The 16,834-nt window shown below is 37.7% G+C and overlaps 2 protein-coding genes across 2 annotated transcripts in view; one reads left to right on the forward strand and one right to left on the reverse strand.

Moving 5' to 3' along the window:
- LOC119516773 (sperm-associated antigen 11-like) overlaps positions 1-16,834 on the forward strand; it is a 148,103-nt gene that overhangs the window by 65,297 nt on the left and 65,972 nt on the right. The window lies entirely within an intron of this gene.
- DEFB109B (defensin beta 109B) lies at positions 1,601-4,581 on the reverse strand. The gene is made up of 2 exons (XM_037812786.1): positions 4,572-4,581; positions 1,601-1,806 (listed from the first exon to the last, which is right to left on the reverse strand). The coding sequence occupies exons 1-2, from the start codon at positions 4,579-4,581 to the stop codon at positions 1,601-1,603; spliced, it is 216 nt and encodes a 71-aa protein (XP_037668714.1).

Here is a 16,834-nt window from a genome sequence, read left to right on the forward strand (position 1 = left end):
GAATGCCAGTTAGAAAATGTAGACAATGGGAGCCATACTCTTTTTAAATGAATTAAGAAAAATCAAGGCTTATTTTTAAACCCTTAGACTCAGGAATATTCATTAAAAGTTAATTTAGCCAAGGAGCAAAAATTGTACACCTAATTTTTGTGTAATCCAAGCATGGATGAGCAATATTGGGCTAGACTGACAGAAAGGTAGAGAGGCTCAGTTTATCATCTGTACTGAAAAAGACAGTCTTTCTAAACTGAATGCAACTCAGGTGTGGTGTTTATCCATGTTGCCCCAAGTAGTGGAGAGGAGGTAAAGAGAAAGCAATGAATCTAAGCCATCAAGAGCTCTCACCATTCACACACTTAGACCTTTACCTGTAGTATGCCCCACTAGTTTTAGGTTAAATTTGTTCTAATATAGTCAAGCTTATACAAAATTATTGTGACAAATGTCCACACTCTAATAATTAAAATATGAGTTCAAAAGAATTTCATTTCAGTAAAAAATGGGTCCTCACCACCAAACCACATTTCCTTAACCATCAAAATTGCAGGTTTTGCTTTAGGGTAAAGAGAAGAAGGAACTTAGGAATCAGGGTGAGTGTAGTTAAAAAATTCCATCATCCCACTTCTTCCCCCTCTCCCAACCCCCAAGAAATGCTCATACAAGAACCCTTCTGTTACCACACTTAAGAATGTTTACAGTTTTACATTTCATTCATGTTCTAATTATCTTCTTGTAAGACTCCTTGTAAGAACTACGATGTTCTGTAACAGAACAGAAGTCTTGTTCCATTCAAGAGAGAAGATGATACCTTGTGCCGCTAAGGAGGAAGATGACTTGCATTTTAGAAGTTATTAAACATCAAAATGCCTGTGTGAAAAGGGGTACTGATGGCCTATGCTTGAAAGAGGTCAGAATATTTACAGTAAAATCTTTAGTTTCTAAGAAGGGGACATATTTATCTAGGGGAGTAAAATATTGAGGGGCTCTAAAAGATCACAAGCTTTGTTTATATTAATCAAACATCAAAAATTGATTTGCAATTTGAAATTTTAACTTTAAAATACTTAGCATAAATTTCTCTTAGAGAGGCTACTTTCGTCTTCAACTTCTCTTTTCCCTTCCTTGTTTCATCTCTTTCCACTTATCTGCCATTCAGTTATAATCTTTATGTTTTATCCCCAATTGTTTTCTCTTGCCCTTATTCCAGTTTTCTCCCCTTTCCCCATCTACAGCCCTTCTCCCAATATTTTCTGGATTTACTCTACGTTATGCCCTTCCATTTCCTTGTCCTTTATGTGTGTCTATTTTATAATATTTTGTTTAACTATATATTTATCTTTGCAAACTCTTTGTTAATCTTTTGGTCTTTCTGTGACAATAAAAAATTCTTTTTTTCATAAATGGGCTTCCTCATTGAAGATGAGATATTTGGATCCCCAAATCAGTCACAAAGAAATAGCATTTGGATATATTTGGAACCAATATTTATTCTTTTATTGACAAGGGAAAATAGAAGTTAGTTATAAAGCTGGTAGTGTTCAATATATATATTTTAGTGCTCCTAGATGCAGAGAACTTCCTTTTGAGGTTTTTCCTTGTTTCATTTCAATCTAGGCCTAAGGGGTTCTTGATAGTCTGAATTGACCACTGGCGTTGGAACTGGTTGAAGAACCCACCATTTTCTACAGCATTTCCACCTTCTCCGACAGGCACCGATCTCCTCCTCCACAGTTCTGCAGGTGTCTCTTCTGCAATTGCCAAAGATATTGAGGCAATGGCCTTCAGCAGCAGCCAAACCACTTCTTACTGCAGAAGAAGAGAGTCAGTGAGATAGTTAGAACATGAATGAAATGTAAAACCCTAAACGTTCTTAAGTGTGGAAACAGAAGGGCTCTTGTATGAGAATTTCTTGGGGGTTGGAGGTGGGGGAAGAAGTGGGACAAAGGAATTTTTTAACTACACTGTCACCCTGATCCCTAAGTTTCTTCTCCTCTTTACCCTATGGCTTAAGTGTTAAACCCTTTCTTCCTTTTCTTATAACTCTTGACCATGTTAATTAAGGCTTCAAAAAAGGAAAAGAAAAAAAAAACTTCATTCAATTTTATAGTGAAACAGCAAAGGGATGGACAAAATATAAGTCCTAAATATATTAATTTCTTCATTACTTGACTCCTTTATATAAATGTAATCTGACAAATATTTATTGAGTGCCTTTTATTCACCATGCGTTTTTCTTTGTGTGAGTAATAGAACAGTGAAAACGGAAGAAATTTTTCTTATCCTTATACAATTTATATTCAGTGAAGAAAATCTGACCATAGAAAAATAAATGAATAAGATAATTTCCTAAAGCAGTAAGTGGTTACAACAAGATGGTACAATAATGGGCCAGATAGTCTGGGGGAAGGAGGTGATAAGATGGACTGAGAAAGAACCTACCTCAATTGTCAACAGTACCTTAATCATAGTGCATCTCTGCCAGAGGATAAAAGTAAATTCATGGACAGTCTAAATGATTTTTTCAATTTGTTTCTAATAGAGCAAAGAGTATTGTAAAGTTGAAAATATGTCATTGCTTGCAGATCATTATTTTCACCAGAAGACCTCTATTCTAGAAAAGTTAATTCAATAAGAAACTCTCTATTGATAGTGGTGACACAGGGATGCAATCCTTAAAATAAAATGACTTTTGAGTGTAAACGTCCACTGAAACAAGAGGCAGGAAAAGAACAGGTAATAGCTTCAGTTTGGTCGCAATTCTAGATTAAGGGTTTATCATTAATGAGGGACTTTAAGCTCTGTATAGTACAGCATGAACCCTATCAAAGTAAGGGTTTTTTTTAGTGTTATCACATACCTTCTATTTTTATCTGCCTGTTGATGTCATTCCTAGCTAGGAATGGTAAGACACTATCTTCAGATTAAAACTTGACAATGGTATTCCTCTTTCTTGTAACAGAATTAAATATGCAATATATCCAGTTAAGCCAGGTTATTTTAATATGCATTTAAAAGGGAAGAATTGAAAAAATCAGCACTGACTCCTGATAAATATTACTTGAAAAACAGGAAGAGAAGAATATTGTCTTAACCAGATAAAAATTGTATCTCAACACAACAACCCACATAGCATTTCATAATACAATATTAGCCTCAATTCCATTAAAATCAGAGGGAAGACAGCGCACTGCCAGTACTGTATTAATATTGCTTTGGGATTTTTGGACAGTGCTGTTAAGTCATAAGAAAAATCAGTTGTGATTTTTTCTTTCCTCCTCTACTTCAACCAATGCCACTGGAATGGTGTAAGGAGCACTTTGAAAAACTCTATGGTAGTGTCAAAAATCATAGAGAAACACCAATGCATCAGAAACTGAGGAATTCTTGAAAGATACAAATCAATTATGATTAGATTGAAAGAAAAGCTAGTGATGTTTAGGATTTGGACACAGTCATCAGTCAGATGCTACCAAGTGGCTGCTGCTACAGAACACACGGGTCCCACAGAATGCCCTGTAAGATACTGCTATTCTAAAAACTAGGAGGGCAGTGTTCCAGGATACTACCGCTTTTAAAAAAAAATCTGTGAACTGAAGCTTGAGCCATATTTACTTTCCTGAAGATAAATGATGTTATCAGTAATGCCCTTGGAGTAATCACTCTAGGCCTCAGCGCAGTGCCAATTGGTTAAGCCTGGAACTCCTACATTGATATAAAACATTGATGAGGTTTCACAATGGTAATCTTGTGTGGTTGCAGAGACAAATGCACATTCTCAGTTTAGACCATGGGACTTTGACAGATTAAGGATAAGCATTGAGTTTGCCATCAAAGATTATTAGGAAGGGTAAGCCACCATGATTAAATGTTAAGGAATTGGGAAAGATAGTGGAGTAAGAAGCTCCAGGAATCAGTCCCTACACCAGAATAATGATTAATTAAGCAGGGACTGCCTGAATCAACTCTTTTGAAACTCTGGAGTCCAATAGAACCGTGTACAGCATCCAGGGAAGTGGGGAGGAAGAGGCTGATAAACTGCAATAAACACCAGTGAATTGCTCTCCGCACAGCAGTTACATTCACCCATTCCCACCCTCCTGTCAGGCAGCAATGGGGCCTGGCCCCTGGTGTATTTTCTTGACACTAGAGAGGAACATAAAAATCCACTTCCCTGAGATGATGTGGGTGGGTGCGGGCACTGATCGCTGCTTTTCATTAGCTACTTTGGATTGCTGAGGGCCTGGACCTGAGGGTGGCCATTGTTCCATCCCACTCAGGACAGAAGTGGTGGGGGAGACTTAAAGAAAGTATGCCTGGAGCTCAGGAGGTAGGTTTTTCTTGATGCCCAGGATGCTTCTCTTAAGCTGGCTGAACCTCTTTTGTACCCTTCTGTACATCCTTTCTTCCCTGTGTGGTCTTAGGTAATAATTTCCTTCACTACCTGCTCTGTGAGACCACTGAACAGATTAGGTAACATAATTGGGCTACTCTCAGGGAACTGAAAGAATCCCTCATTGTTAATTGAGATGCACAAATGTAGACCCTACTGTATGCTTTGGGCTCGCACTAACCTGAAATCATGTCTCGCTAGACACCATTTTATCTCATTTTTCAAAAAGTATTTTTTTTCCTGGAGAGGCTATTTGGACAGAGAGATGAAACAATTCATCTCTGTTACCTTTCCCAGGCTCCAAAGATAACCTAGAATCACAGGTTTCTATTTTACCAAAGGAGGCTCCTGACTACAGTAAACTTTCTGTTATCTCTGCTGGTCAAAAGGTAGATTTTTTATTAATGGGAAAGGGAAATCAATTGAGTTATCAAACTACACTGTATAGATTATCACTCCAAAGAAATTGAATATAGAAAAATAAATCTAAAAATAGCATAAAGAAAAGGCAATCATTCTTTGTTCAAAAATGAAAAAGAGGGTGTGCTTCCTCTGAGTGTGGAGGATAGTTGAGGGTTTGCATTTGCTGGGCAGGGGCTGAGTCAAGGAGTGCAATTTTGGGCAGCAAAGGAAGATTTCCTGGCACCCTTAGTTCACCCCTCCTTCAGCCCTGTGCCAGTTTGAGTGTATTGTGTCCCCCAAATGCCATTATCTTTGTGGTCTTGTGTGGGGCAGAAGTTTTGGTGCTGGTTGGATTTGCTTGGAGTGTGCCCCACCCAGCTGTGGGAGATAATTTTGATGAGATGTTCCCATGGAGGCATGGCGCCACCCATTCGGGGTGGGCCTTGATCGGTGGAGCTACATAAATGAGCTGACTCAAAGAGGAAAGAGAGTGCAGCTGGGAGTGATGTTTTGAAGAGGCGCAAGCTTGCTAGAGAGGAACGTCCTGGGAGAAAGCCGTTTTGAGGCCGGAGCTTTGGAGCAGATGCCAGCTGCCTTCCTAGCTAACAGAGGTTTTCCGGAGGCCATTGGCCATCCTCCGGTGAGGGTACCCGATTGCTGATGTGTTACCTTGGACACTTTGTGGCCTTAAGACTGTAATTGTGTAGTGAAATAAACCCCCGTTTTATAAAAGCCTATTCATCTCTGGTGTTTTGCATTCTGCAGCATTAGCAAACTAAGACAAGCCCCTTCCGAGGGTAACAAGTTCTCCTTGAGTGGGTCCATGGCCTTTTTCCAGCTGGGAAAGACTGACTTCAGAAACTCCTCTTTGTTGTGCCTCCATTTTGCAAAAGCAGCTTGAAACAATGCAAGTGTAAGAAATAATTGAGGTGGGTGGCCTGAGGCAAAGGCTTACCTATTTTAAGTCTTGTGCTGGAATACCCAGGATAGGGAAAAGGTCTGATTCCAGGGAGTAAAGGGGGTATTCAATCTCCTGTAAACAGGGAAACTTGTAAGGCCAATAGCAAGCATAAGCTCAGGACAAGACACAGGCCCAGAAAAGATCGGGAGCACCATACACTTAGCATTTGCCTTGGGCCAGCCTTCCTGACAGGAGGGATGAGCTCTGGTGGAGAGCATCAGCCAATGCAAAGCCAGTTTGCAAAGATGATGCAAGGTGTTTGCTTAGGTTTGCTTGGTTTTGTTAGTTCCTGACACTCAAGGAAATCTCTGTCATATCACCAACTGGCAACAAACTGAAGAAACAGACATCTCAGAGAATAAATCTCTGAGTTAACATTTTAAAATGGTAAAATGTATATAGTATGCAACAAAAGAATGCAAGACAAATGAAGAAATAGGAAATGATGTCCCATCCAAAGGAAGAGGATAAAAATCCAGAAAACATCAATGAAGAAGACCAGACTTGGACGTACCCAACAAAGGTTTTTAAAAATTATCTTCAATATGCTCAAGGAAATGGAGGAAAATACAGTTAAAACATATCAGAAAAATAATGAATGGATATCAGAGAAACAATATCAGAAAAACAATGAATGAAAACATGAGAATCTTAGTAAAGAGATAGAAATTTTAAAAAGGAACCAAACAGAACTACTGGAGTTAAAGACCACAATACATGAAATGAACCATTCCCAGGAGGGTTTCAAGAGCAGATTAGAAATGACAGAAGGAAGAATCCATGAACTTGAAGAAAAGACAATTGAAATGGAGGATGAAAGCAGAAACAAAAATATTTATAAAAAGTGAAAATAGCCCAAGACATCTATGGGGCACCACCAGGCATACCAATATACACTTTCCAGGAGTCCCAGAAGAAGAAATGGAGAAAGGGGAAGAAGAAATAGTAAAAGAAAAAATGACCAAAGACTTTTCCAAACTTATCAAAAACATGACAATGAACCTACAAGAATCCTGGAGAACACTAAACAGAATGAACTTGAAAAGAAATAGCCCCCATCCATACAGATCAAAGAGTGAAATGCAAAGGACAAGGAGCAAATTCTGAAAGCTGCCAGAGAAAATCAATCTATTACGTACAAAGGAGTCCCAATTAGATTAAGTGCTGATTTGTCATTGGAACCATGGAGGCAAGAAGGCAGTGGGGTGAGAGACTTAAAGTGCTGAAAGAAAACTTTTGCCAACTGTTTCAGTTTGCTAAAGGTGCTGGATTGCAGTATACCAGAAATAGGCTGGCTTTTTCAATGGGGATTTATTAGTTTACAAATTTACAGCTCTAAGCCCATGAAAATATACAAATTGAGGCATCAAGAGGAAGATACTTCTCTAAGGGAAGGCTGCTAGCATCAGAGGTTCCTCTGTCACATGGGAAGGCCCATGGCAACTTCTGCTGGTCCTTCTCTCCTGGGTTCTGTTTTTTATGTCTTTCTCTAAAATGTCTGAGCTCCTGTGGACATTTTTTTCTAAGCTCTCTCTCAGTGTTTCTGCCTTTTATACTCTTACAAAGGGCTCCAAAAAATGATTAAGAGCCATGTTGAATTGGATGGGTCACTTCTCATTTGAAATAACCTAACCAAAAAGTCCCACCCACAAGAATGGATTATAAGAATATGGCCTCTACTGTACATAACAGCTCCAAACTACCACAGCTGCCAAGAATTTTATATCTAGTGAGACTTTCTTTCAACATAAGGGAAGGATTAAGACATTCTCAAATAAACTGAGGAAGTTCATCACCACATAACCTGTCCTTCAAGCAATGCTAAAGTAAGCTCTTCAGATTGAAAGTAAAGGACACTTGACACTGATTCAAAGTGGCATAAAGAAATAAAGACCTATAGTAAAGGTACCCATTTGGTTAAGAATAAATGACAGTACTATTTTATTTTATTTTATTTTAATTTTTGGTATGTAACTCCACTTCTTACTTCCTACAAGTGCTAAAATGCAAATACACAAAAAGTAATGATAAATATAGGGTTTTAGACAAACTATGTACAAAGATATAATTTGCAGAAATACCAAAAAAGATGGAGGGGTTGGAGGGATTTGGGACCATGAATATGTATGCTATTGAAGTCAAGTTGGTATCAAATCAATATGATTGTTTTAAATTTAGGATGTGAAATTTTAACCCCCTAACCACAAGGAAAATATATGAAGAATATATCCAGGTAGGAAGGAGAAAGGACTCAAGATTCTTATATTTTTATTCATTGCTTTCCTGATATCCTTTAGTTCTTTCTCTGTGTTTTCCTTTATCCCCTTGAGCAAATTGAGGATAATTTTTTATGGTCTTTTGTATGTCCAAAGTCTGGCCTTTTTCATTGATATTTTCTGGATTTTTATTTGCTCTTTTGGTTTGGCTATCATTCCTGTTCTTTGTCTTGTAATCTTCTGTTACTCACTTACTATTTAATATTTTAAATTGCTTAACCCTAGGATTTAGTTCCTGAAATGTCTGTTCCTTAAGTTTATATGCAGCTAGTGATATAACAGCAATTTCCTTGAGAGCCAAGAACTATCAAAACAAAGAAACCAACTCAGAAAAAACCACTTTTCATGGTCTTTGGAAATTGGCTTTGCATTGACTGGTGCTCTCAACCAGTGTTCAGACCTCTGTTCAAGAAGAGCTGACTGAAGTGAATGTGAAGTGCATGATCCTCTTGGCCTTTTCTGAGCCTGCAACTTGTCTTGTGCCTGTGCTTTCTTGTGGCCTTAAGAATTCCCTGTTTTACAGGAATCAAATGACCTCACTATTCTCTCTGAAAGAATTTCTTCCTATCCTCAGAGCTCTATTGTATGACTTAAAGAAGGTAATCCTTTGTCCCAGACTACTTTGATTTAATTGCTTCTTATGCTTTAGCTTTATGTAAGATGCTTCTGCCTGCAGGGCAAGCACTATGATGGCAAATTAGAAAGGAGTTTCCTGGTTCAGTCCTTCAGGTTGCTACCCAGTTGATTGGCATCTACAAACAGGTACCCTAGTATGCATATGGGGGTTACTCTGCTTCCTCCATAACAGGGCCAGGGGCCCACAATGACAGAGCAGGCTGTCTCCACACCATTGCCAAGATGGAGTGGGAGAGGGGCCAGCAGATGCATCTTGAGCTTCTCCTACTGTTTTTAAAGTTGTTACTCAATTATTGAAACTGTTTAACTCTTTTCTGGAGTTCTGAGGCAGATGGCTGCCAGTTGTTGCTAGTTGTCCAAAGATTCTCTGTGGGAATAGTACCAGGAGCTTGTTACATTGCCATCTTGGTTAACTGAAAGCCTTATATTAGTTTCTTAACTTTTACCTTTTTCAAACCATTAGAGGTAAAGCGATATATGGCTATTCTCTCTTCTTCCAAATTCACTGATAATTTATGGATTGCACATAGAACTTTTTGCATGAACCAGTTTAGACCAAACTATCTGTTTCTCATGTCATTTACTGACCAAGACAGCACCATAATAATTCTTAAATTTTGTTCTTCTGTGGCAGAGAAATGGTTTCAAGTTTGTACTTCAGGGTGTGCCCTTCATCTCCTAGAAGTGTTCTGGGAACTTCCTGTGTGGAGTCATGTATCTCTTTTTTTTTTTTTTTTTTTTTTCACATTCCTCTTCAATCCTAGTTAACATGAAATGGTTTTTGCAATTATTTTTTCTCATTCACATTTCTTTTTTGATTATTTCTGAACAAAGAAGCTGTAAATGCTGAAAGTCCTCCTATAGGCTCTTTTCTTTGGAAAGTTTATCTTATAGTCTCTTAGCATCTCCAAAGTTCTAATATTTATTTTCAGAAGGATAGGCAGAAAAGCTTAGTCTATCTTAACTTTTTCTATGACTTTATAGACATTCCTCTTTAAAAGATCAGAAAATAAGCTCTCCTCACTCTCTTTCTTGCTGCAAAATATTTTTTATTGAGCATTTTACCAAACACTATGCAGATTGCTCCTGACTGAACTCTGGAACAGAGGTAGAAGTCATTTCTTGAGCTTGGGAACCAAATTTTCTTTCAGCCAAAAGCCCATTTTCCCACCAATGACTTTGACCCTCAAAATTATGATTTTGGGTTATGCATGAAGATGCCAGGGCTGTTGGCAAAGGGAAGAAAGACAACCAGCACCATATCACACAAAAGGAACTGGTAATTGTCATCAGTAAAAATAGTAATAATAGTAATGTTTCCAGCACATTTCCATAAAGTCTTCATACCATTACAGTGTACCTCTGGCAATCCCCAGAAACTTATTGTGAAGATATATGTATATGTATATGTATATGTAATATATAAACTCAATTTTATTGAGATATATTCACATATCATGCAATCATCTGTGGTGTACAATCAACTGTTCACAGTACCATCATATAGTTGTGCATTCATCAGCCCAATCTATTTTTTGAACATTTTCCTTATACCAGGAAAAGTGAAAATAAGAATAAAAAATAAAAGTAAAAAAGAACACCCATAACCATAAATACTAATGACCTTATTTGAGTTATAATTTTACTGAGTTATAAATTATAAATCATAAGTTTAATGTAATTTCTTGAAATTCTTGCTGTTGACTCAATTTGATATTAATAAATACAAATATTTTTCTTAATTATTTGACAGATCTTAGCAATTATTTTTCATTCATCCAATATATGTGACATTTTCATGGTTCTATCACTGCTTCTCTTTTCTCTTCTCTACTTCCCCCTTCCATTCTCTTCCCTTCCATTCCATTTCCTTCTCTTCCCTTTCCTTCCCTTCCTTTCTCTCCCACTCCTCTGCCCTTCCTTCCCTCCTCTCCCTTGTCCTCTTTCTTTCCCATCTACTCCCTTGGCTTCTCTTCTTTTTCTTCTCCTATTCTCCTTATTTTGTTTTCTCTTCTCATGTTATTTGCTTTCCCTTGGCATTCTCATTTACACCTACAGATTTAAAAATTGATTGTCAAATGATGATGTGACTTCAGTTGCAATTTCTAACTTGAATATCAGGCCCCCATGTCTAATGTTACACATTTCCACCTGAAAGATATGCAGATACAAGTGACAAATATCTATCTTGTTTTTCTCTCTCTGAATTATTCTCCTTACTGTATTTCCTTTCTTGATTAATGGCATTTCACCTTATTCAGGAACCTGAGAATTATCATTCTCATGTAGTCAGTTTTTGTTTTTTTTTTTTTTGTTAGGAAATCCAATCAATTATAGTTCTTAAATATTCCTTTGGTGTGTTACCTTCTCTTTACCCACAGAGTTATTATTTATTGTTTAGCTACAACTAAACATGCATGATTATTTCACTTAAGTTGCCCCTTTCTGTTATTCTTCTTCATTGCCTACAAATGAGCATGTCCATCTTCACTATTAGAACACAACCAGTACATGTAGGTTCTCCTCATGCTTTAGCATGTGCCTGCCTTTAAGATCCTCCATGGACTACCTCTGATTCTCATCACCAGCTGCAGGCATGATCACTTCTCTTACATGGCACTGTGTGCCGAACCTGCAATATGCTATGGTCCTCACAACTTAGTCTTTTCGCTCATGTTGCTCATTTGTTTGAAGTGCACTTCACTATTGTCTCCTGTTTAGTGAATGTTTGACTTTGCAAATCATTTTTCCTTTATAAGGAAAAGCCTTGTTCTGTGAAGTCTGTTTTGTTGTTTGCTTTGTTTATACTTTGACCAATCTCACAAAAATAATTAGTTATCTATCTCTCTAACCTCATGTTGCCAAACAGCCATGCTGTTACTTTCCACTCATTTTGGTATTTGCATTCTTTTACATGTTTGTCTCTTCCTATTAAAATTTAAGATCCTTGTGGGTAGTAGTAATGTGCCTTACCTGTTTTTGAGACTCAATACCTAAAACAGCGCCTGGGACATTTTACATGTTGAATATAAGATGATTAATTAATGATTAATCAGTGAAGACAACTGGATAAACAGATGTTTTTAAATGGTTGCTTAGAGTCAAGCAACCAAGAAGTTAGTTGTGTATATGAACACTTAAATTATAGAATTGTGAACTACTTCTATGAGCCTCAATTATTTAATCTGAAAATGATGATTTTGAACCTAATAACCTTTATTGGATATTTTAGCAATAATGATTGATGATCTAAAGTATCAGCTTTTGTGTTATTGTCTCCACTTACCAGTCCAATCATTTTTTTTCCTCTAGAAGTCCTGCATTAGTAGTTCAGAGCATGTGTTTCTGCTACCAGCCTCATTTTATGGGGCTAGCTTTATGCTTTGGTGCTTATTCTGTGTGACAAATATTTTACATGAGAATCCCTTCCTAGCATGTGCACCAGCCCTTGATCATTTCATTAATCCCTCCCTGGGGACTAGAGCCTTGTTTCTGGAACCCACTCTGGGAATGTATCCTTTATATAGGGTGACCCTGTGACCAGTTTGGCTTTGATGGTTCTGGTTTATGTCTGCTGTCCTGGTGCAAATTTCATAGTGCTCCTTTCATTTCCAAAAGTATCTAGTTTGAGTAAAAAGTATGTGTTTACTCTGCTTTTATGACTATGGGCACATCTCTCCAATAAGGAGAGCTGTGTATCATTCCTCAGTGCTAATCTCTGGATCCCTTCCATAGCCAAGTGCCTAGGAGGGAGTATTCCTGTGTCTTTTTCACTTAGCAGTAATTATTGATAATGCTTGATGATAGGATTCTGTCCATCTCTATAATGACAGAAGCTGCTGCTCTTCAATCCTGTCAGATCTACCTGCCTACAAAAAAACTGCCATACTTAACCAAGGATCTCAAGATACAAAATGAGGATAGAGTAGAATGTTATTCCAATAGGCAGTTTGGCAATGTTAGGTTACCTCAAAATCTGAACATCTCTTTCTCCAAGTTAAGTGCCTGGCCGGCTGTCATAAAATATGTATTCTTTTATATTGTGTTTTCTTTTTTTAAGGTTGCAAGTTAAAGAGTAAAAATAAGATGTTCTGTCTATCTAAAGGCTACCATGACTAATCTGTAAGTGAATCTGTTAAGCACTGTTTTTCTGAAAACTTACTATAGAATGTTACTTGGTAATAAAATATCATACTTATTTCAATTAGCACTTCAGGAATGTAATAGGTAAAATTAACCACAATTTTATTTTAGTGGGTCCCATAGTCTTTCACCATCCTTTCAACTGCTGAGTTTTTTGTCTTGACTTGAAAGCAAGGACAAGAAAAACTTTGAAGAGGTATTTTGGGTTTTTCCCATTCCAGATTTTTTGAACATAATCATATTTGCTTCCCATTTGTAGTCATGAACACATTAGCTAGCAACTATAATCAAAAACCAAAAAGGTCTGCATTCTGTTTCTTGTAAATCAAATATTTTATTTGAGTGGTTGCTATAAACAAGAGACTATAATTCTTGTAATTTACTTTTCATCTTTGCTAAGTTTCTTTAAGTAGTCTAACATACCACAAAATTATTTTGAAATATTTTGTTTTCTATAAGAATTGTTTTAAAAGTGTTCTCATTATCAGAGTAGTTGTGCATATATTTCAAAATATAACATGATTTTTAAAAGCCTAAGAGGCAATTATATGAATTCTAATCTGGAGGGCAAGTAGTCTCTCAGTGGAAGTTGTATGACTTTTATATTTCTGTGCCATCAAATATAGCAAAAATATCAATTGTGCAATTCTGCTGTTTAAATGGGAACTATTGGCCTCCTTGAACCTAAGTAAAAGGGCTGATATTTTAAGTTGACTATTTTATTATTAATTAATCCATTCTGATTTTTTTTATTTGGTTGAATATTTTTCTTGTTAAATGATTTAAAAAAATAAAAACTGGTAGTTCTTTGCTAACTCATAAACATTTTTTTTAAAAAATATAGGTAGTTTGGGAAATGGCAAAGGAATTCCAGGAGAGCTTGGTCTCTTTTCCTATTCTGTCCCATTGTAATCCTAGTATAGCTGTTGATGTAGAGTTTTGCATTCTGGAGGCTTGTCTGACTTGCCAGGTAGCCCTAAAAACTGCAGAACCCCTATAATCAGCCACCAACTTACCTGGGGGTAAGAGAGTCAAAAAGAGGAAGAATGTGGAGAAAAGCAAATGGAGTCTCATGGTGGAAGGGCGAGTCATGAGAAGAGGCATCAACGGCTGGAGTCTGCAGTCTCTGAGCATGTCTGGTCTGGGGCCTTTTATGTCATTCCCGGACTTGTGGTTTGCTCTTGGTTAGTAGAGCCTAACGAGAAGAGAATAACTCAGGCCCCCACAGGCCTTCTCCAGAGACAGAAGTACACAAATGTGGTGATAACTCAGTAGATGAGAAGGCAGAAAGTTAATGCTTTCCCTGTCCCACAGACTCAGGATTTCCTGTTAGCTCCTCTCTTTGCTGTTTTCCAAATGCACATGTACCAATCATTGTTCATACTTTATGCACCTATTATGTGTTAGGGAAAATGGCGGAAACTAGGAGTGAAGCACTTTCCAGCACCAAATAGTTCACAATCAGATGATGGGAGATGGAAAACTGAATGGGTGCATGCAATAATATGTTGTATGTAAAGGATGCAGGTATCCAAAAGAAGAAAGTGCTTATTTTCTAAAGGCTGTCAAGAGTTGGGAGGGGATAATGAAGAAGTCAGGAAATATTTCATAATTACTTCTTATTTAGGAAACTTTGTCTAAGCAATCAAAACACCTTCTCTCTTTTGTGTCCCCTTTACTATGTGAAATTATCCTGAAGCCTTGGGATTTGTAGAATAGAAGCCAGAATGATCTACATATTGCTTTTAGCCTCTGCTCTACCCCTTGCCACTATTTAGAAAATGACTTACAAGTGTTTCAAGTGTTTAAATATGGACAAGAGCAGAAGAAAAATAATAAACATAAGTTTAGATATCAAAATATTATTGATCTGCTATTAATTAATAGGTTAATAATTAGTGCCAGAAGGATGCAAAAGGCAAGTAATTTGGGAAATAATTCTTGTGCAGAGCGAGGTAAAGAGGGCTGGTTGAAAACAAAACAAACAAAAAAGTTCTGAAAAGATAGAGGGAATCAAAGGAAAAACTTACTGTAATTACAGAACTGTTTGTAAATTAATTATAGAACTTAGAAAGGGGTGCATGATTACAACATAAGGGGAAATTCATTGTGATGGTTTTAATACATTTTTCCAAACCGCATCTCTTCCAGGCAGGCACTGCCCCTAGGAATAAATAATATGCAATGCAAGAAACATATTAGGGGCTTAGCTGGTGATAAAATTTCAAGAGTAGCACTGAGGAAAACTTGACACTTCAACAGAGTGGCGTTGGTTGGAATTTGAGTAAGTTTCAGAGATTTTGAATCTGAAGTTTTGAATTCTCTGAGATTTTGAATAGTCCATTGTGCGAGTTTGAATATATTATGTCCCCCAAGAAAAAGCCATGATCTTTTAATCCAATGTCGTGGGATATTGGGATTAGGTTGTTTTCATAGAGATGTGACATACAGAACTGGGAGTGACATCTTTGGTTAGGGTGTGACCTCTGATTGAATGTTTCCATGGAGGTGTGGCTCAGTGTAGGTCTTGATTAGTCTGCTGGCGTCTTATAAAAGAGCTCACAAACAGAAGGACCTCAGAGCTGCAACTTAGACATTTTGAAGATGGCTGTTGAGAGCTGACACTGACATTTTGGAGGACACCATTTTGAAACTCAGCCTGGCAGCAAGCAGATGCCAACTACATGCCTTCCAGCTAACAGAGGTTTTCCAGACGCCATTGGCCATCCTTCATTGAAGATACTTGTGCTGGTTTGGATGTATTATGTCCCCCAAAATGCCATTATCTTTGATGAAGTTTTATGGGGGCAGACTTAATTAGTGTTGATTAGATTGGAATCCTTTGATTGAATGTTTCCATGGAGATGTGACTCAAACAACTGTGAGTGAAACATTTGATTGGATAATTTCCATGGAGGTGTTACCCCACCTGTTCAGGGTGGGTCTTTATTGGATCACTGGAGTAGTTTAAAAAGAGCCACACAGGCCCAGATGCAGAGCAACTGAGGGTGATATTTTGAAGAGAAGCTGTAGCTAAGAGAGGACAAAATGCCCCAAGAGCAACATTTTGGAGAACGCCATTTTGAAAACAAACTGGGAGCAAGCAGATGCCACCACGTGCCTTCTGAGCTGCGATCTTTTAATCCAATCTTGTGGGATATTGGGATTAGGTTGTTTCCATGGAGATGTGACCCACGGAACTGTGAGTGACAGTTCCATATGCTAATGGCCATCCTCCAGTGGAGGTACCTTATTGTTGTGCCTTGCCTTGGACACTTTATGGCCTTAAGACTGTAACTTTGTAACCAAATAAGCCCCCTTTATAAAAGCCATTCCATTTCTGGTGTTTTGTGTAACAGCAGCATTAGCAAACTGGAACATCCATGCAGCACACCTTAATATTCCCTTTTGGCCAAATAGATGTAGTGGGGAATAAAATCCAGTTAATATACCTTTAATTATCTTGATTCTGCACACTTCCAACAGCCAGGGGGAGGCTTCCACAACTTTTCACACAAAGTGAAGCTCTATCAATGATGTCTCTTTACTTAAATCAACTGAAACCATCTCAAACATGAGCAAAAATTGATGTGTAGGAAGAATATTCAGTTGTAGTGGTAAGCAGAATAATGCTTTTCCCATGCCCCTCCCCATATTCTAATCCCTGGAAGCTGTAAATATGGTACCTTACATGGCAAAGGAGATTGAATTTGCAAGTGGAATTAGGATTGCTAATTGACCTTAAATTAGAGGGAGCATCCTGGGTTATCTGGGAATGCACAAAGTAATCACAAGGGTCCTAAAATAGTGGAAGAGGAAGGCAGAAGAGGAGTATGGAGTGATGCAATACGAGCAGAATTCAACATACCATTGCTGGCTTTGAAGATGGAGGAAGGGGACCATGAGTGAAGGCATGTGGCCTCCGGAAGCTGGAAGAGGCAAGGAAATGGATTCTGTGCTAGATCCTCATAAGAGAACTGGCAACTCCTTGATTTAATCCAGTGAGACTGGTATTAGACTTCTAAC

The sequence above is a fragment of the Choloepus didactylus genome, chromosome 20 (assembly GCF_015220235.1).
Source record: "Choloepus didactylus isolate mChoDid1 chromosome 20, mChoDid1.pri, whole genome shotgun sequence".
NCBI lineage: Eukaryota > Metazoa > Chordata > Mammalia > Pilosa > Megalonychidae > Choloepus > Choloepus didactylus.